Below are 19,435 nucleotides of genomic sequence, written 5' to 3'. Positions count from 1 at the left end.
CCTTGATCACCTAGGGGGAATTAAACCAATTGTAATCCTAGCATTGTGATGAAGTGAATTTCGCTATTATTATGAAGACAGGTGTCTTCAAACTAATGTAATGAAAATAAATGTACCTAGAAGCCAGGCATCGTCACTGGCTCCTGCTTGAAGTTTATTTATGAACGGATCATGCGCCACCAGATTCGTAATGCACGTTTGCGCATCGCATGTAAGTTGCACATTTACAGAATGGAAGTGATTGCTATTCACATAGGTGCTTTCATGTACAGATGGTGTCCTTATAGCGATATGAGGGGGGCACCACTAAGTATTTGCGCTTAAGATGTCCAAATAGCTAGCACCGCCCCTGGTGTTTACTAATTCAAATGAATACGTTTTCTGCTTTTCTCCTGTGAGAACACACTTACTCGGATGTCCACTGGCTCCCCTCGAGAGATGATGCCAGCTGGTAGCGAGGGAACAGTAAAACTGGAGGAGCCCTTCTTCTGGACATTTATATCCTGCATCTGCATGTCCTCTGATGATATTCTGCAGGAGAAAAAAATAGGGTAATTTCAGAAAAACCATGAACACTATTTGTAAGTGTAAACTCTGTCAAGTGCGATTCATCTTTTACCTGTTAACATACACACTGATCTGACCAGAATCAATGACCGCAGGCTCTGCATTCAACTTCTTATTATTCAGCAAAGCGCTCTGAAGATTGTTGATCCCAGCCAAAAGGAAATCTGACACTTTTTTCTAAGGATGATATCATGTTTGTCAGACACCACGTGCAAGCCATAAAAAAATAACCTCATAGCTGCACCTGTGAAAGTTGTATGCATACATTTGATGAACCATTGAGAATATTACTGGCTGCCTCAACTATGGGTGTAGCCGCTTGTACAACATCTTCATCTCCACTTTCATGCGGTTTGATGGTTATAGTCCTGAGGTAGGAGCTGAGGTTCACCAACAACGAGCCAGCTTCTTCCTGAAGAAGGCATGAAACAAACTGACTTATAACCATGCATGATACAAAGTCAACTCAAACTCAAAAGTGAAGATTTAATAGCCTATAGTTACAGCAGAAGGTGAATAAGTACTTTTTTTCCTTTTTGTTTAGTTCAGTTTAAACTCAGTAGGAAACCTATTTCTATAAAAGGTATTAAGAGTTTTAAACATCCACAACGTTTCTAACGGGCCTTGATTTTAGGTGTTGTTTACATCAGAGTTAAACAAAAAATATCCAACATTTAAAGTACTACAAGGCAGTTAAATCCGGCACATTGTATCCCTATAAAGTAAAGCCACATAATGGTAGGTGTACCCTACGAAGCCACAGATGTAACATTTATATTTAAGACTTGGTTACCTTAAGATACACATGTTTTGAAACTTTCTTGAAGGTATTGGAACCCAGGATGGATTCCTATCACTTGTGTCAAACGTCAAGTTGCAAAAGTATCTGCATCTGTTAAACCTTTTCCAGTTTCAATTCAAAACTTGAACATATTTTATTATATTTGATAGACCCACACAAAAGAACGCATCGTATTGAAATGATTTACTCAGACAACCCTAAATAAAGTGTAATGTAACCAACTCCTTTCAGATGCCTTTAGTAATTAGTAAAATGAGTCAAATCGTGTGCAGTTCAATCCTAGAGTTGTTCTGCGAAGACCTTAGAGGTTTGTCAGAGAACAACTTTAAGAGACGTTCCTCAAAAAGACGTACAGCTGACTTGTTACAAAAGCAGGCGACAGTTTTAAGATTATTTATAAAGGCTTGGAAAATTATTTATCCTTTTCTTCCACCTCTTAGTTGGTAATATTACTACAATGTGTTGCTCTATCACATAAAGCCCCAATAAAAACAACATTACTGGTTGTAACATTACAAAATGTCCAAATTGTTTGAGTATAAATTGTAGGGCACAGTCAACAACGGAAATTACATGAAAATTAAAACTAATTCCTAAAATGCTTTCAGCGTTGTTGAATTGTACTAATCCATGTCTTTTCACTAAATTAATCACATAATCTTCTACCCAGGAAAACGTTACACTTGAAGATGGTCTTCCGTACTTGGGCAGCAGGACTGAGCTCATCTGACATCTGAGTTAGTCCAGCCACAGCCTCGGCAGTCGCTTGAACTTCCTGAGTGGTGTTGCTGGGGCTGTCCTGCAGAACTGCTGTCATTTTGATCAACATTTGCTCCCGGAGCTGAAATACATAAATAAAAACAAAGATACCAACAATGTCTCACAGACTCCAGAGCTGTGTTTTACTGTAGCCGGGGTCTCATTTTCATACCTTTGCCTTTGCATCCTTCTGATCCCGGCCATCCTCTGAATTCAGCATGTCCGAAACAGAAGTGAACATTTGTCCGAGTGCCTGACCAGAGAGCAGGCCCTCCTGCTCCAGCTGATCTACAGTGTCTTCCACTGCAGACTGCAGAGATGGTATGGAGGTACTGGAGTTGCCTTTCCTTACCTTTGGGGAACATGATCAGTTTATCCCATTAGTCGAGGACATGTGTTTCTGCGTTCCTGCTTAGTTTAAGGCATTCCACATTTCATGCAACAAACCTGAGTCGCAACAATTGAAGTAGCTGTTGTGTGTTCGTTTTTTACGGTCACTACCACAGACACGGTGTGATTATTCTGCTCATCTCCCGAAGGCAGGAAGATTGATTTCACCACATTTGTATTGCTGCAACGCAGATGTTTGCCTTAAAGATAAAGGAAGCTGGATTAGTGGCGTTTAATTCTCGGTTATCTCAGAAGCTGGCGAAGCTACAATTTTTATCACAGCTATGTGTGGGTTTTCTTCATGCCTATAAAAATCGTACAAGTCATTATTTGTAAAATTGTTGTATGAACACATATACTACTCAACAAAATGACGCGCAAGTCACGGGACTGCCATTTAAACCTAAGCAAAAACATCAAAACCTTCATCTACCATCTTCTTTCCAACCCTTCCTTTTATTTCAACAGTATATTGTCATTATTGGACAACAGACTTGCCCTTTATGTATTAAGGAATGATATAAAGAGACACCATCAAGCTTTCACCTGTGTTGGTCTTGAAGCAGTAAAGACAGCCCATGGAGCAGAAAGAGGTCGACTCGCAGGTAATTTTGAAAGCATCGAGCACAGTTCCTGAGTGTGGAGAGATGCTACATGCAGGGACAGCAGGAGAACTGGAAGGCACTGCTGTTTCTGGACCTGGTACTGGAATAGAGTACTTGGCAAAACCAGGGACCTTCTCACCTAAATGCAAAAGAAACTGATTAAAAAAGTCCACCTAAATTTGAAAGGCACGGTTTCTGTGATACACACTCCCATGCTATGAAGTAAAGACGAAGCACCATAAGCAATGACGTTGATGTTGCGCTGCGTTCTCCTTGAATCTTTTAGATATTGGCTGTGAACCGTGTATTCAGTGTGTCCGTGTTGTTTTTCAACGGGACGGCTTCTTCCTGCTTTGGAGTAACATTCATTGAGTTCACCCTGAGGGACACATAAAAAAAAAAACTGTTATTATTCATCTTTAAAAAGAGGCCAAATTTTATTAGTATTAATTCAAACTTGCCGACAAAGTTTTGGGATCTTCAATTAACCAAACTACATCTGGGCAAGTTGAACCACAACTGAGACTCATCTTGGCATCGTCATTCTCGTTTAAGGAGTCACAGTTGTCACATCTGCAAGCAACAGGCGTGAACAGATTTGATTAAGAATAATCAAAATAAGAGCAAAACACAGCAGAATATAAGGGTTCATTGCCCCCAGTTTGGAATCTGAACTTATTATTTCTGAACCAGTGTTTTGTGGACATGTAGAAAGTGAAACTTTATGCTACCCTTTTACCTGATTGTGACGTCATCAAATTCATTTAAAGGAGCAACGGTGATGCATTTAGATGCTTGAGCGATCTCGACCCATTTCCTAAACCACGTTCTGTTCCTCACAGTCAAAGTGTACTCAAAAATTTCAAAGGGACTGGGAAGGCAATCTTTTTCAATGATGTGATGAGTCTGATCCCTTGTTACATTTCTGCATGAGCAGTGTCCTTCTGCAATGAAGAGGACGCATTAGTGTTCTTGTCAAATAGAAGAAGAAAAAATTTGGCAACACCACAGTACACCACACCACAATAGAACAAAATGTTAAGTGAGCTTTGACCCAGATAGCAGGTGAATGTGTACATTTAAAAACATAAACATCATATCCAGCTTTCAAATACCTGCACACAGTTAGCCCTTATTATGGTTTTGGAGAAACCAGAGTACGCTTTCTGAGGTGCTTAGATAGAAACAAAAATCCGTGGCATGTAAATAGTGCGCTAGTTTTCTGATCACCCGCGGCTGCAACGTTGAAAAAGAAGCAGCTGTGACCAATTCCTTCATCTGCAGGCATGTTAACACTAGAAATGTTTGCAGCTTTCATCCGAATAACACTAAAGAAAAGATGCCAGAGCTACAACCCAGTATTAAGATGGCTTTAAAATAACTAATGACCATTTGCTGTGGGTGAATGGATGTTTAACTTACTACATTGCCACTCAAATATGAGTCCTTTGCTGCTCAACGATTCAGCTCCGACCACATTCAGCTCAACCTTCTGACTGCAGTCAACCGGCCTGTCAGGAGAAGCTGTTATGTCCAAGCCACCTAAGATTTCTAAGTTATCCTTCTGCAAATGACAGTAAAAGTTGTTCTATAGTATTTATAGTAGCAGCAGCAAAAACATTTATATATATATATATATATATATAGTATATATATATATATAGATATCTATATATATATATATATAATATATACTATATTATATACATATATATCTATATATCTATATATACTCTATAATATCTATATATATATATATCTATATAATATATACCGTAAATATGGTAAAGGCACATCTAGAAAGGGAAAGGATTACTAGTATTTATGGTTAAACATACTGTATTTCCATGTTGGCTTGTTAGGAGTAATTCTGGCAACTCTGAAGTATATTTCGTTAAGTCTACTTCCAGCTCAGAGGCTGAAAAGACATTCACCACCACCGCTTGGACTTTCACTTTCAAAGCCCTGAATAGAAGAGAACATTTTAGCTCCAATGTTTTAAACAGTTTATTTGATTTTTGAAAGCATTCTTAAAAAGTGTACCTTCCAGCGGGTGTGAGAATGTATAAGTATGCAAGCTGTTATTGAGCATGTCTCTGGTCTCAGTCAGCGCGTCCCTTAACCCGGTGAGATCAAAACGCAGCTCTACTGGGGCTCCTTGCTCCAATGAGACACCGATGGTCAGATCGGGAGAGTCTGGACAGGCGTCCTCCTCTGCCGTCACTGAGGCCTGCAGGCCGGCAATAGGATCCAGCAGGCACAGCAGCAGGTAAGTGGACACCGGGTGAGGTGTGACTCCGTTAGATGCAGCTATGGTCAAATTGTTGCAGCCACGTTGAAGACTTTGCACCGCGGTCACATCCAGTGTTACGTTGTGAGGCGTGACCCCCGAGCTCACGTTTGAGTTTGCAATCTGACGGCCATTGTGATGAACCGTGTAGGCTACACTTGTTCCTTTTAGCAGAAAAAAAAGGCATAGAAATCAATGTAATGTCTTGGGAAACAGTTTATTAGTTATATTGGTACGCCTTTTAGAAGGTGAAACTCAAGTCTGTTTATTTATGTAGCACCAATTAAAAAAAAAAGACAGTAATCTTAAGTTACTTTAAAGGACAAACGGGTTAAATTCATGTCTAATTATATAGAGCAGAAAAAAAAAAAAAACAGTTGTGAAAAATGACTCACCTGTTTCCAACCCCAGCTGAATCTGAACAGGCCCACCATAAAGTGCGTTGCATTTGGTGCCATCTGTTGTCGCATTGCTGCCATAACACTGGACCGCTCTGAACTCTCCAACGGGCTCCTGAATTGTTATGGTTTTCTGAGCTGTGACGTGCCAGTCGCTGGTGGTGCATTCAACCCCAACCATGAAAACGCCAGGCTGCCGAAATCTGTGTATGATGGTGGACTCCATCCTGTGACCCAAAAAGAAATGGCTTTTCTAAACGCTGTTAAAAAGCTTTTCAAAGGGAGGTCTAACTCAATTGTTGAGCTCAGATGGGTGTTCATAAAAACATAACATCCCTGAATGCCACATATTGCTGAAAAGTCTTATATTGAAGAACATCTTTGGCAGAAAGAGGCTTAGTGTGTTGCAGTTCTGCCGTCAGGGTTCAGTAAAAGGCCCTGTGGGGACCAGCTGGGATCTTGTGTTTACTGGACTGGCACTCCAGTAAACACAAGACTTCCAGAGAAGTGTGGTTCTCACTTCTCTGGTCAATGAGTCACAAACGGATCTAAAACAAGGTCAAAGACTTTAAAGGTGAAAAGTAAGATTTTACTAATCAATTCAAAATCTGAGGGGCACGTGTAGGACTGCCTGTTATTTTCTGTTGTCGTGATGAATCATCATTTTCAACCAGTCGGAGATATCAGAGACGCCTCTGATGAACTATTAGTGACGTACTAATAATCCCCACCATGGAACACAGGTAATAATCCCCACCATGGAACCCTGAATTTAAAGATTTATTTTTTTTATTTTTTGTGCTAGAAAAGAACTATTCTGATCTACTTCAATGTAAAAAATGTAATATTAGTGCAATTAAATTCACACCCTTCAGATTTATAGGCACTGATTTGAAAAAAAACTGAACATTCATTTTAAAAATGCAAACCTTTAATTTTTTTTAGTGTTAAAAGATTCCCTCATCAACAATTGGTGGTAAAATAATGTACATTTTTTTTCTTTGTATTTTACTTGGAGAGAGTGAACAATTTCTTTCCGCCACCTTCAAAATGGGAAATGAAAGAAAATATGCCATTCAATTAAGGTACATGTGCATTTTCATCTTAAATCAGGAAATTACTGCAAGAAATAGTAACCAATTTAAATATGCTCCCAGCCACAGTCAAACTAATTATTAAAATCTTTAAGGTCCCCGGGGGAGGTAGAAGGGGGATCTTAAAGCTTTTTGCCCTAAATGTGGATAGCGCAACATTTGGTTTTTTACCTTTAATATCATGACCAACAAATGTAAACTTAAAAGAATAACTGTGGATATAAAGGGTCTGATTGCACAATGTTACTCACTCTTCTGGATTGTATGGGTCAATGATGAAGCCATCTCCAGCATCCACGGTGCAAGTTAAGTTACCGTGAAATGAATGAAGAAGCCACTTCACAGTGATGGTAACGTTATCAACAACAGATGCCAGTTTAGTCATCAATAAGTGAAGCCCTGCAGTGGTTTAACATAAACAAAACTTGAAAAAAATATATATATTTAAGCACGCAAACATCGCTGATAAACACAAAATGAGAAGATGCATTCACTTTTGGAAATACAAATTTTTCAGGGTTTCTCTGGTGTATTTTCTTTGCATAATAAGCACTGTAAAGCATTAAATGTAGCTATAATATGTAACAGGTTAATATCAGTGGAAGGGCATGTTTTGTATCTGACCATCCTTGCAGCGGTACTCAACAGACAGGTAACTTCCCAGTGCTGGACACGGTTCAGTTAAGGAGCTCAGATCCAACGGAGCCTGACAGGCCTGCAGCCCACGACAATGAGCTGAAAGGACAATGGCGGGAATTTCAAAAATATATTAGTGGTGTCTAAAAGCGGGACTTCAGCAATATTTCTTTTTTCTTTTAACTAAAATAACTGGTGGTAAATACCTATTCATGATTACATAAATGCTTACAGAATATTTATGATATGAATGGGACAGAATCAGATACACACCCAGACCATCTATATAAACTGTTTTTTTTTTTTTTTACTCAGAAGGTTTCGACAAAAAACCTTGTTAAAGTTATATTTTCTGCCTTGCCTGTTAGGTACCGTACCTTAAAAACACACATACACACACAAAAGCAAAGAATATGCAATACAAAATGCAATTTTGTTTTGAAGGAGTGTTGGCGACATTTCGGGACTGCTGATGTTCATGCCGTTTTTAAAATACTTTGTAAGCTGCTCCAGTACATATTCATACGTTTTTGTAATGTCCCCAACAATTTCTATCTCCCTTTAATACAAAAACGCAACATTAACAACGACAAAACAAACCTGTTACGGATTCCAGTACGTTGATCCAGCTGCATTCCTCCTGGGAGAATGTGGGTACAGCTGTGAAGTGGGATCGGCAATAGTGAACAGTTTTTCTCCCATAGAAGGCATCTTCAATCTCTAGAACCTGGCCAGAACCGCACTGCAGAGTTGCATTTTGGCCTTCACATGCAACTGTTCTTCCAAAATCTGCAAAGAGAAAAGAATGATTGTTTTTTTCTTTCTTTTTTTCAAAGCAGAATTTATATACAATAACAATATAAATATTCCATAATTACACCACACAGAGATGTAATTCTAGACATAATCTAGCTCATAAATGTACATCCCCACTAATATTTGGACACACGGCTCTTAGCAAGTCACACCAGCACACATTTTGTTACAATCAACAACTTTTATAATTTGCAATAACGTTGCATAATAAGTTCTTTTGGAGAAAAATAAATTACATGACTTTTGGGGAAATTCTACAAATTTTAATATCCTTGAGGTCAGGGTTTTTGGAAAGGCCTTCTTTGTCCAATCCAAAGCCATTTTGTATGTGTTTGAGATCAGTATTGTCCTGCTGGAACATCTATGTACTGCCTGTCCAAGTTTTAATATCTCCCCAGACTAACCCATCAGACAATAGTAAATCGATTAGGGTGTTAGAAAACCTCCAAAGCGGAAGCAGAGCCTGTCGGGAACTGGAAATCGCTGGAACACCAGCATCACAATCCACCTCAATGCCCGTTTCAAATCACCAACCGGAAAGATGATTGACGGAAAGTTAGGAGCGCCACCATGAGTAATTGTGCCACAATGACATGAGGGCTGTTTGGAGAAGTTAAGGTAAGGTTGTTGAATTTAAACTGCATTAACTGTGCATGGTGGCGGTAGCATCATGCTGGGGGTCTGCTTTGCTGCCACTGTTACCAGTGCACTGCAGAAAGTAGATGGTAAATGAAAGATTTCAAATTCTTCAACCTTGTTTAAAAAAACCTTCTAGATTCTAATTTCTGGTTGTTGTGTTTTTAAAGGCCACTGACATTTCCAGTCTTATCATTTCCACCTGTATAAACAAAGAGGTTAAAAGTAATGTGTTAAGAACTCAAAATCATATAGTTTATTTAGCAGGAACATACCAAACTGGCAGACAAAGTTCATTTCCTGTGTACAGTTTTCTGTGGCTTTCCACTGGAAGCCTGTGTGTCTCTGAATGTGTCCACAAGTTGCATGGGTTTCTGGTGTGTCCACCCAGTTACTATAGCTGACGTCTGAATTGTCCAACCATGCAAGAGAACCTGGGAAAGAAAAAAGATAAAAAAATAAATTAAAAAAAAAACAGCAACTTCCTACATCAAAACTGTATGTAGCATCTATCTTCCAAATAAGAGCTCTTGACAGGGTCAGTGAATGTCAAAACGGATTTGCTTCCAAAGGAAATTAAAGGGACTTCTGTAAATCAGACCGATAGGCAGCTCACCATAGAGGGGTTCAATAAATTAAGTATTATCTCTCAGTTCACCTGTTGCTTCAGATACGCATGTGTGCTCGTCTCTCCACATTTGTCAGTGAACAAACACAGAATGACAGACTGCACAAGCTGCCTGCTGAGATAAAGTTTAGAGTGTTAAACTCTAAAATATGAGCCACTTGCATCAGGAATATCTTAGATTTGTCTGATGTTAAACAGAGCAAAAAGACCTATAGAGGGGCCTTTTTGACAGAAATGTTCAGAGCATTGTTAAAAAGTTCACAAGCTGTGTCACATTAACAATCAAATCCTTGTAACTGACCAAAATATCTTCATGAAACCTGAAACGCCCTCATCCTCTCACCTTCACCAGAGCGATCCAGGGTGAGGTTCGGGGCTGCAGGTGCCAGCCCCAGCCACCAGTCCTTGTCCGGCTCCAGGTGTGTCTGCAGGAACTGCTGCGTTTCGTCATTCAAGATGAACACCAGGTGTCCCCCAGCTCGCTCACACCACGCCTGAGCCCTCAGAAAGGAAAACTGCAGGCCCACAAACTCGTAGCAAGCTCCATCAAAGGCCTTCTGGTGTTCAGAGCAGGATAAAACATCTTCCTCTTTAGCATAACAGACGGAGCAGAGGAAGAAAACCATGAAAGCGCATGTGGTCAGAATGACTTTGTCCATCTCTGTGCTCTGATCGGCTTCTGTTGCAGCGCCGTGCCTTTAAAGGTTTCGGACGCCAGCCCTTTGTACAGGGCGGGATGCCTACCTTTGTGATCTGCCCATAATTCTAGAGCACAAATAGAGCCATCACAGGCAGTGAAAAGAGGCAAGATTACTTTGTCAATAACCAATGGCTCCCCCGCCTCAGTGATTGTAAGGGCACCACAAGCTGAGTGAGATAAGCTTCACAAGCAGAGGAGCCCCTCTAATGAATGTCAGTCTGGTCATTAAATGTATGAGCAATTATTAAGTATTATTCTCCATATTTAAAGTTTGGAAGATAAATTTTCACTTTTGCAATTCAGAAAAAGGAAAATATTTGATTTGCCATGAGCATTAGTACACTGATCACCCTCTTGTTCCATTGGACAAGAGTCAGAGCAAGCAGATGTTTTAAAAAAAAAAAAAGTTCTTGCAGCTATAATCAGTCTAAAAATATGATAGTCCTGCTAGATTTACTGCCCATTTCTGAAATAGACCAACATCTGGAGACGACAGTTCAGCAATAACCAATTTATTCCATGCGCCACCATCTGGGTAAGACAGTGAAGGTGTGTGTGTGTGTCCTTCCTTTCAGCCACTACATTACCAGCAGTAAAGTAAACCATATTCTAGCAGTTGCATTTCATTTAGAGGAGGCATTTTTTCCATAGATGGCCAAGAAATTCCCATTTGCATAAACATCTTTTGAAGGAAACTGCCTATTTTGACCAGGCACAGTTGGTACTTTATATGCTTCACTTTGCACATAATGACCTTGGATCTGGAGACAAATCATTAGTTTGCCACCAGGTAAAATTCAGACCAATTTGCCATCACTAGCTTTACCCGATCTGATTTAGTCTAAATTTTTCATCCAGTTGTCTTCATAGCTTTCAGTCTGAATTCATTTCTGCAAATCCATCCATCAAGCTGTGTGGTGTAACTTTTAAGCACTTGCAATAGAGTTTAAGGAATTTTAAAATTTAAGAAATTTTGATCTTATGGCAAGCTAGGTATGTGTAAACAGGCTCAATCTGATCTGGTGTTAATTCATTTTACAGATCAGGATCTGAAGAGTTCTAAAATACTTTTCCATAAAGTGCAGTGTGAAAAAAAAAAACACACACCACAGGCATATGTATATATATAAAAAAAATGTATTTATAATATAGGCTCAAGAACAAACTGTTTCATTTTCCTTCAGTCTTTTTATTGTGCCGGGGTAAAAGTCGTGCTCAGACCTTGGTGTCTGGACACTTTCTGCTCATTTCCTGGGAATTATTATCAAAGGGCCTAGAGTCAAAGTGTCACAAATTTCATCTGAAAGACAAAAAGGTCACAGGCAACAATGATTTCATTTAGTTGGATAAAAAAAATAAAAAATAAAAAATAAGTATTGTTTGAATACATCAGTAATGAACTTCAGCTCAACTTAAAAAAAATTAAAAATAAATAATAAAACTTACCTTGAGGTTGCTGGTTCCTGCAAACACCTTTGCAACACTGACAAACGCCATCAGTCCCATCCACATTCTTCCAGCTGGGAAAACAAAAGAATGTGAATGACAACGCAGTTTTGAGTTGATTACTAATCAGAGACCATAAGTTCTGCAATGTCTCATATGATTCAGTTCAACCATGTGAATTTGCTTTACTCTGGATACTGTGCAAGGCATAGCGTGATAACGCATGACCCCATTGTTCGATATTGGGAAACTAGTGCATTCTGCATTGAAATGTAAGGTAGCAATTTTGGGTTTTTAAGTTTAAAAAGCTTTCATTCTTTGAGACCTTTGTTAGATTTTCCGATTTCAAAGTAGGGTTTTAATTATTAAGAAATAAAGCAAAGTTAAACAGTTTTCAGGTTATGGCATTAATTAAATTTTATAATGCCAATTTAGCAAATTTGAAAACGGCATTTAATTCTCAAAACAAAACCCACCTTGAATGCATGTAATTGCAGACCTTGCTTGTGGGGCTGCTATTCCACAGTTGTCGTGTAGCTTTAATCTCACAGGTTAAATATATCTGTGACAAAAAGCAATATCTATAAAAAAATTGTTTCACATCAATTGTAAAATAAAATGGTTTTGCATTGTCTTACTGTGTTCCTTAAATCATTTTGAAACAAGAAGACGTTAAGCTGGAACCTAAGAGAGCTGGGCTTCAGTCTGGGTTGGAAGAATGAATTTAGGCCTCCATCTTTAGCATCAACAAAGCAGCTGGGAAGGAAAAGAAGAATACATTTATGAGTACAAATGGGACCCACTTTTTTTTTTTCCCCTCCCTTGGGTCAACATTTAAGCAAAGCCCCAAACCAGCTTGAACTGTTTTTTTTTTTACCCATGATTATCAATGAAGCAGTATCTGGGCACTGATGTAGAGTCAGGCGACAGAGTGGCAACACAGACGTCAATGAAAAGTTTCCTTTTATCCGGACCAGTGTACGATGCCTCAAGGTGCACCGGGTCACCAAGAAAAAAGGTGTTAGAATACTCCTCACCTAACCAGTCATCTGCATGCAGACAAAAATAAAAGCTCAGTTGCCACCTGGTTATCAACATAAGCATTTAAAAATAAAAACACACACACACACACACAACATACATACCAGTTTTCAGCTTCAGAGAAATGGGAGAGCTTCCCAAAGGAAACTTTGACAAAACGGAGAAAGTTAGGGGCTCCTTCTGAACAGTGCTGCTCACAGTGTGGGTCCTGAGAAAAAGGATGAAAATTCAAACAAAAACCTTTGTTCTTTGCAAACAAAAAAAAAAAAAAAAAAAAAGCTACCTTTTATAATGGCAAGAAACTGGAACGACAGCTTCAGCCACCCTTGTGATGCCAAGAGAACCAACAGGCGGAGAGAGTATCAAGTTGTTTGAGTAGACCAAGTCATCCTCAGATATCTAGCAATGAAGGGATAAAAAAAAGTCACCAAAACTACCAGTCTGCTCAGATAACCAATCGTGACCCCCAAACACGTGAGCAGCTTACGGTTAACTTGGAGCCGCATTCCTGCAGGTCAGCTTCTATAACATACTCTCCATCACCAGCATCAACAGCTTGGCACTGTTTGCCCTTAGAGTACTCGGCACCTCCCAAAAACAGGTCCTGCGGGGACACTAGACGACCATTGTTGTAGAAGTCGGCCTTGATGAAAAGAATCATGGAAACCTCGGTGCACTCCACTCGGACAGTGGGTCTGCCACTATGCATTGGTGGGCTGTGGTCTCCCAAATTAATCATTTTATATTCCCTTCCTTCGGCGTCAATCATTGGGCCTTCTTTCAGAGTCCTTATGGCATCAGAGACTCCAAAAACTAAAGATATCAGCAGCACCAGAGACACGGGATGATCTGGAAACCCCATTGCGGTCTTGGCCTGTAACAAGTCACCCGGAAGACCCCTTGAGCTGGACCCACACAGTAAGAACAGCACAACTCGACCAACACTGGGTTTTACTTGATAAATCCTGTTTCTGAGCCTTTTTTTTCCATTTAGAACATTTAGATCACCTGGAGAGGGCAGCTGTGAGCAATCACTCATCAGCTGCCGGAGGGGAGGGACGGCATTTATGAGACATTCATCATATACATTTTATAAGTTAGGAATCAGAGGTGAGGTGAACATTTTTATTTATTTTTATTTTATCTATTTAACAGGCACAGTACACATTAATGAACATTTCTCTAAATGTGTCGGTATTAGATACAAAGCTAATTTTCAGCTGTTGTCCCTTGACCAGGTGTACAAGGTCAACAAATGTTAAAAGTTCAAACATTTAATAAAAGATAAAAGCAAACAACAAATCTCAAAGTTCATTTTTTTTTGTGTGACATAAAAAGTCTTACATATGTACATACACGAATCAAAAGCCCAGACTCACTCCCCCAACTCAACTGACTGAGAAAGCTGGCATGAAATCTAATATTAAATTCCATAGTTCAAGACAAACATTTGAACCATAATCGCTAACATATACATAAAAAGGAGATTGGGGCAAGGGCAGGCTTATAGTTCCAACACTGTAAACACTGTAAAACAAAAAAAAACAAAAAAGAAAAAAAAAAGTTGGCGGAACTCAAAATGTAAAGGCGACAAACTTCAGGAATATTTTAAGTTTAGGACTTCAACTTAACTATTTAAGTTTTGCTTTTGAGTTTGCCAAACTTTGACTTTTATGTTTTTGGAACTTGGAAACCTGATTTTTATTTATATGAAAGTAGCAGTGACTAATGAACAAACTATGAATTTGCAATTTAGACAAAATTGTGAATTTTATTTAGCCCTTATTGTACTTCAGTGAAGAAATTTGTCTCCTGCATTATAACCCAGTGCTTCTTGTTTCAGGGACAGTAACAGTCTGAATTTTGAACCAGCAATCTTTGCAACAAATGCCCTGATCTCTAACCACTAGGCCACCATCTACCAGCTACTTTTATTGTTAAAATTGAACATTAAAAGAACACTCAGCCTCTAACTCAAAAAACAACTACAAAAGCTGGTTTTCCCACATTTCATAACAAAAGCATGAAAGGTAACAGAACTTTCACCAGTTAAAATAACCTACAACTTATAGGTATAAATACTGACAACTCACTCATGTTAAGGATTACAACTACCTTGGTTTTCTGAGCTGACATAATTATTGTCCCTATGTGTCACACTGCTTTTCAGGTTTTCACAACGGAAAATAATATTTCAGGCCAAAAAAAAGGATGTTTTTTTTTGTTTGTTTTTTACAGTGAAGACAAAAATTATTTAAAACTTATCCATCCATCCATCCATTTTCTAACACATTTATACCTTGTGGGGTCGCTAGGGTGCTGGTGCCTATCTCAAGTTGTCAATGGGCGAGAGGCGGGGTACACCCTGGATAGGTTGCCAGTCTATCGCAGGACAACGCAGGACAAACAACCATTCTCGTACACACTCACACCTAAGGAGAATTTAGAGTGACTGATTAACCTAACATTCATGTTTTTTGGACTGTGGGAGGAAGCCTATTTGAAACTTAAAGGTGATAAATGTTGGATAACCTCTTATTGTGAATGGAACACTATTACATATATTACGGCCCTTAACTGAAAGAACAATCTGCCCGAAAGTGATATGTAGGGCTGGACGATAATTCAATAACAATATATATCAATCGGTAGACGTATATCGATGATAGTAAAACAAAAGGTTCAATAAACAGTTCAATAACAGTTTTCCTTCCTTTTGTATTCTAGCCTATCATGTAGGTTAATATTTCAGTCACTACATCCTCCCAACCAATCACAAACACAGACCCATTTTTATTTTATCAATCTGCTTTTTTTTCTCTATATCGTCCAGCCCTAATGGTATGTCTGTAAGGCACTTTACAATCTCCTCTTTCCACAGACCTAGCGGCTCTGCCTGATGTAGATTTCAGTTTTATCAATTCTCTTAATGGTGACGGTGCAAGCCTATGGATTATTTTGTATATAGTACGAGCAAATTTAAAGAATTTAAAATTGTCAAAGCTATTTGACTTTATTCTGGGATACTGGGCAGGAGAGACAAATAACCTGGTCATGGTTCTCAACTAAATAATGAGTTACCTGTTTTGGCAGACTGAAATTCAACAAGCACAACAAGCACAAACTGTAAAACATGAAGACTCTATTTAGATAACAACGAAACTGTTATTTCATGGATGCAAACAGAGGATGTTCAAAGAAACCCGGGTGAAACACACAGGACAAAATCTAACTGGGGGAAAACAGAGGAGTTTGTGGCAAGCTCGCTTTGCTGCGGGTGATTGCATTATTCTGCCCCGTCCACTAGGTGGCAGAAATCCATTTTCACGACAAAGGTTAGTCCGCAACCTAAAAGAAGAAGAAGAATCCGTCATTTTCCGGGGACGACGTTGTTTGGGGTACATGACTCACTGACTGACTGCTGTGTTGATTATCTAAACTTCTCTGAAAGTGACTCTCCCTGATCCGCCATGTTGGCCTGTACGCGTCTGTGCAGCAGCACCGTGTTCAGCGCTTTTCGCAGCAGCCCGGTACGCAACACTCGGCGGTGCTTTGGGGTCACATTTCAGCCCCGCTGCAGCGTCCTGCGGTAACTCCTGCTCTGTCTGCCTCCTCCTCCTCCTCAGGTAGCTGCTGTCTGTCAGCTCCAGAGAGGCTTGTCCTCACAGACAGACGGAGAGGAGCGCATCGCAAGCGTACTGAAGGAGAAGTTCCCTCAGGCCTCCAAGCTCAAAGTGGTGGATATATCAGGTAGACTGGCACCCACCTGTGGACTAACTCCACTTTACGCACAACTACACTGTGCATGTGTTGCTTAGGTTCAAAGTTGTATTATTTTTTCCATGTCTGAAGCTGTTCTTCTCTTAATACAGGGATTTTTCTGATGATCTATGCATGCATATATATATATATATATATATATATATATATATATATAGTCCTCATTTTAAGCCCACTTCACCTTGTTTAAGTTTACGTTCTAGGTATAAAAATCGTCTCATTTGTCATCAGTGATAGTTGGTTACTTAGGGTTGGACGATATAGAAAAATAAAGCATATTGATAAATTAGAAATCCTATTGATCGATATCGATAATTATCTAAGAAATTAAAAATACGCATTTTAAATGCAGCCCTGGCCATTTTTGCAGTTGCTTGATTACCTATTTTTAAATAAATGGATTCAAACACAACCCTTTTTTTTCAAACAACTTTTTACGAAAACTGTAAGTGTTAAAAAAGAGAAAAAGAAAACACGTGCTCTCTCAACTCTCTGAAGGCTGATGGAGCTTTCCTGGGTTTGTGATTGGTTAGGAGGATACAATGACTGTAGTATTAACTTACATGATAGGCTAAAATGCACAGTTTTTTTATTGAACTTTTTATTGACCCCTGTTTTTTATATTGAACCATACGTCTATCAATCGATATATATATATATATATATATATATATATATATATATATATATATATATATATATATATATATATATATATATATATATATATATATATATATATATATATATATATCATTATTGAGTTATCGTCCAGCCCTATGGTTACTTGTATGGATATATTTTATCCGGAACCCTAATCATTTGTTCTCATTATTGCTTAAAAGAAAATCAGTTACCGGAAAAAGCAGATCCTGCCCTTTGCAGATGACGTTTTTTTGTTGTTATTATGATCTGTATTTAGGTGGCTGTGGAGCCATGTATGAGATCCATATAGAATCCAGTGAATTCAAAGGGAAACGGACCGTTCAGCAACACAAGTTGGTCAACCAAGTAAGTTTCTAGCCCAGGATATCGGCTGTGGCAGCATCAAGATAGTGGCAAATCCAGAACTGCCTAGAAAAAGTTGAGGCACTGTGAAAAGTTCAATTCAATTTCATTTATATAGCGCCAATTCACAACACGTTATCTCACGGCACATTACAAAGTCAAATTCAATCAAATCACAGACAGATTGGCGAAAAAGGTTCCCATCTATGGAAACCCAGTAGATTGCATCGAGTTTTGACAAGCAGCATTCACTCCTTCTGAAAGAGCGTAGACTCACAGTGGACAGTCGTCTGCATTGTCCGTGGCTTTGCAGCAATCCCTTATACTGAGCATGTATGAAGCGACAGTGGAGAGGAAATCTCCCCTATAACAGGAAGGAAAACCTCCAGCAGAACCAGGCTCAGTGTGAACGTCCATCTGCCTCGAATGACTAGGGGTTGGAGAAGACAGAGCAGAGGCACACAAAAAAACACACATTTAAAACAACTTATTAAATATAAAATCAAACAGTTTGCAAATATTAACTCTTTTTTTTCTAATTGAAAAGTGCTCAAAGTTGTGTTTTCATAGTGTAATGCTTGTTTTAAGGTTGAGGGTTTAAGATGAGATAATATAATAACAGTTTTTGTTGCTCGTAACCAGATAGGAAGTCAGACTTCTGAGTCAGACATTTTATCCGCCCTAATTAGTAAATGGCAGGTCAAGTTTGAAAAAAAAAAAGAAAAAAAAAAAAAGGTGTGATTGGGAACGAGAATCTGAAGTCCGCACCTCAAGGAAACCCAGAAACTGATATTAGGCTCTAAAAAGCTGATCATGGCTAATTTAATGGTGTGCAAAGGAAATGATGTTAAGATTGTTGTGCTTGAAGACAAGCACAACAATCTTGTGCTTGTCTGTTGTGCTCATTATAGTATCATAGCATGCAACATACAGCTTTTTTTTTCATTTGCACCCATGCCAAACTACGGTCCCTATCTTCTTGACAGTCGTGTCTATCAGCCGTTCAGGATTAGTCTTATGTTTTGGCAAAACGTCAGGATGTGTTGATCTGAATTTCATTCATTAGCTGCTATCTTCTGTCCTCCACAGGCCCTGAAGGAGGAGATCCAAGGCATGCACGGCCTGCGAATATTCACTGATATTCCAAAATAGTAAAAACCAAAGCATAAAGGACCTTCCACTTCTGGCTCACAGCCCCTTTTACTTTGTCACCTAACAAGAACACAGACTCAGCAAGCATGCTGTATCCTTTAGCAAATGTATTTAAAACAAACAGTTTAAGCGTCATCAGCAGAAATGTAGTTACGACCGGTTCAGAGTATAGATGGGAAACACATGAACAATAAGATAGTACTAAGGTTTTTTTTTTTTTTGGAAAGAATGAGATATCTTCTACTTGAGATTTAAAACCAGTGACAGCTGTAATACGCACAAAATGACTTGTAAAATGTTAATTCATGATCAAGTCAGTATTCCTCCCTGGTGGGGGGGTCTCTCAGGCTCACGACTACCTGAAATCAGCTACAAACCCTTGCTTTAAGCTAGTTTCCCACTAATGGGATCACAATGTATGTACAGTTCTGTTAAAGCTGATTTATTTTAACATGCTGTGTAACAAAGAGTTGCCCACAAACTGTGTGCTTTTCTTCCAAATGGAAGTTGTAATTAAAAGCGGTGGCTTTACATGATGTGTGAATAGTTTTTATTTCATTATTTAAAAACCATGTACTCTAAAAGTGATAAACGGCGTTACAATATTTTTGCACTCCGTCTGATAGTGTTTGAGCAAAATACTGAACAGCACTGAAGTAATTGCTTGCAGAAGATGCCTCACGGAAA

General features: G+C 38.9%; 4 protein-coding genes across 4 annotated transcripts; 1 reads left to right on the top strand and 3 right to left on the bottom strand.

Moving 5' to 3' along the window:
• Positions 1-42: 42 nt before the first annotated feature.
• On the bottom strand, positions 43-4,977 carry LOC118560079 (polycystic kidney disease protein 1-like 2). Its single transcript, XM_036130759.1, has 12 exons — positions 4,962-4,977; positions 4,546-4,687; positions 3,863-4,067; positions 3,585-3,696; positions 3,361-3,502; positions 3,065-3,262; positions 2,576-2,718; positions 2,301-2,480; positions 2,073-2,210; positions 833-979; positions 620-744; positions 43-531 (listed from the first exon to the last, which is right to left on the bottom strand). The coding sequence occupies exons 4-12, from the start codon at positions 3,651-3,653 to the stop codon at positions 360-362; spliced, it is 1,314 nt and encodes a 437-aa protein (XP_035986652.1). The 5' UTR covers positions 3,654-3,696; positions 3,863-4,067; positions 4,546-4,687; positions 4,962-4,977; the 3' UTR covers positions 43-359.
• A 103-nt stretch (positions 4,978-5,080) lies between these two features.
• On the bottom strand, positions 5,081-10,284 carry LOC118560076 (polycystic kidney disease protein 1-like 2). The gene is made up of 8 exons (XM_036130726.1): positions 9,965-10,284; positions 9,269-9,427; positions 8,142-8,330; positions 7,530-7,640; positions 7,157-7,304; positions 5,809-6,038; positions 5,167-5,577; positions 5,081-5,088 (listed from the first exon to the last, which is right to left on the bottom strand). The coding sequence occupies exons 1-8, from the start codon at positions 10,278-10,280 to the stop codon at positions 5,081-5,083; spliced, it is 1,572 nt and encodes a 523-aa protein (XP_035986619.1). The 5' UTR covers positions 10,281-10,284.
• Positions 10,285-11,507: 1,223 nt separating this feature from the next.
• On the bottom strand, positions 11,508-13,848 carry LOC118560086 (zona pellucida sperm-binding protein 3-like). Its single transcript, XM_036130812.1, has 8 exons — positions 13,296-13,848; positions 13,092-13,207; positions 12,913-13,016; positions 12,645-12,816; positions 12,406-12,523; positions 12,244-12,329; positions 11,768-11,841; positions 11,508-11,621 (listed from the first exon to the last, which is right to left on the bottom strand). Exons 1-8 carry the CDS (start codon positions 13,845-13,847, stop codon positions 11,566-11,568), a joined length of 1,278 nt encoding a protein of 425 aa, XP_035986705.1. The 5' UTR covers position 13,848; the 3' UTR covers positions 11,508-11,565.
• A 2,318-nt stretch (positions 13,849-16,166) lies between these two features.
• LOC118560081 (bolA-like protein 3) lies at positions 16,167-19,284 on the top strand. The gene is made up of 4 exons (XM_036130767.1): positions 16,167-16,338; positions 16,435-16,558; positions 17,511-17,599; positions 18,686-19,284. The coding sequence occupies exons 1-4, from the start codon at positions 16,279-16,281 to the stop codon at positions 18,746-18,748; spliced, it is 336 nt and encodes a 111-aa protein (XP_035986660.1). The 5' UTR covers positions 16,167-16,278; the 3' UTR covers positions 18,749-19,284.
• Positions 19,285-19,435: the final 151 nt, after the last annotated feature.

Source organism: Fundulus heteroclitus, unplaced genomic scaffold (genome assembly GCF_011125445.2).
Source record: "Fundulus heteroclitus isolate FHET01 unplaced genomic scaffold, MU-UCD_Fhet_4.1 scaffold_38, whole genome shotgun sequence".
Lineage (NCBI taxonomy): Eukaryota > Metazoa > Chordata > Actinopteri > Cyprinodontiformes > Fundulidae > Fundulus > Fundulus heteroclitus.
This window is presented reverse-complemented; position numbering and strand designations above follow the sequence as displayed.

What these genes read in the sequence shown, in the direction of transcription:
- LOC118560079 (XM_036130759.1), bottom strand. Translation starts at nt 3,653, where the DNA reads ATGAGTCTCAGTTGTGGTTCAACTTGCCCAGATGTAGTTTGGTTAATT. An exon ending in CTGCTTCAAGACCAACACAG is followed by an intron (nt 2,719 to 3,064) that starts GTGAAAGCTTGA and finishes TTTATCTTTAAG; the next exon opens with GCAAACATCTGCGTTGCAGC. An exon ending in CTTCAATTGTTGCGACTCAG is followed by an intron (nt 2,481 to 2,575) that starts GTTTGTTGCATG and finishes TGTTCCCCAAAG; the next exon opens with GTAAGGAAAGGCAACTCCAG.
- LOC118560076 (XM_036130726.1), bottom strand. Translation starts at nt 10,280, where the DNA reads ATGGACAAAGTCATTCTGACCACATGCGCTTTCATGGTTTTCTTCCTC. An exon ending in TGAGTACCGCTGCAAGGATG is followed by an intron (nt 7,305 to 7,529) that starts GTCAGATACAAA and finishes AAACCACTGCAG; the next exon opens with GGCTTCACTTATTGATGACT. An exon ending in TCAGCTGGGGTTGGAAACAG is followed by an intron (nt 5,578 to 5,808) that starts GTGAGTCATTTT and finishes TTCTGCTAAAAG; the next exon opens with GAACAAGTGTAGCCTACACG.
- LOC118560086 (XM_036130812.1), bottom strand. Translation starts at nt 13,847, where the DNA reads ATGAGTGATTGCTCACAGCTGCCCTCTCCAGGTGATCTAAATGTTCTA. An exon ending in GTTTCTTGCCATTATAAAAG is followed by an intron (nt 13,017 to 13,091) that starts GTAGCTTTTTTT and finishes CCTTTTTCTCAG; the next exon opens with GACCCACACTGTGAGCAGCA. An exon ending in AAAATGATTTAAGGAACACA is followed by an intron (nt 12,330 to 12,405) that starts GTAAGACAATGC and finishes TTTTTGTCACAG; the next exon opens with ATATATTTAACCTGTGAGAT.
- LOC118560081 (XM_036130767.1), top strand. Translation starts at nt 16,279, where the DNA reads ATGTTGGCCTGTACGCGTCTGTGCAGCAGCACCGTGTTCAGCGCTTTT. An exon ending in GCGCTTTTCGCAGCAGCCCG is followed by an intron (nt 16,339 to 16,434) that starts GTACGCAACACT and finishes CCTCCTCCTCAG; the next exon opens with GTAGCTGCTGTCTGTCAGCT. An exon ending in CAAAGTGGTGGATATATCAG is followed by an intron (nt 16,559 to 17,510) that starts GTAGACTGGCAC and finishes ATCTGTATTTAG; the next exon opens with GTGGCTGTGGAGCCATGTAT.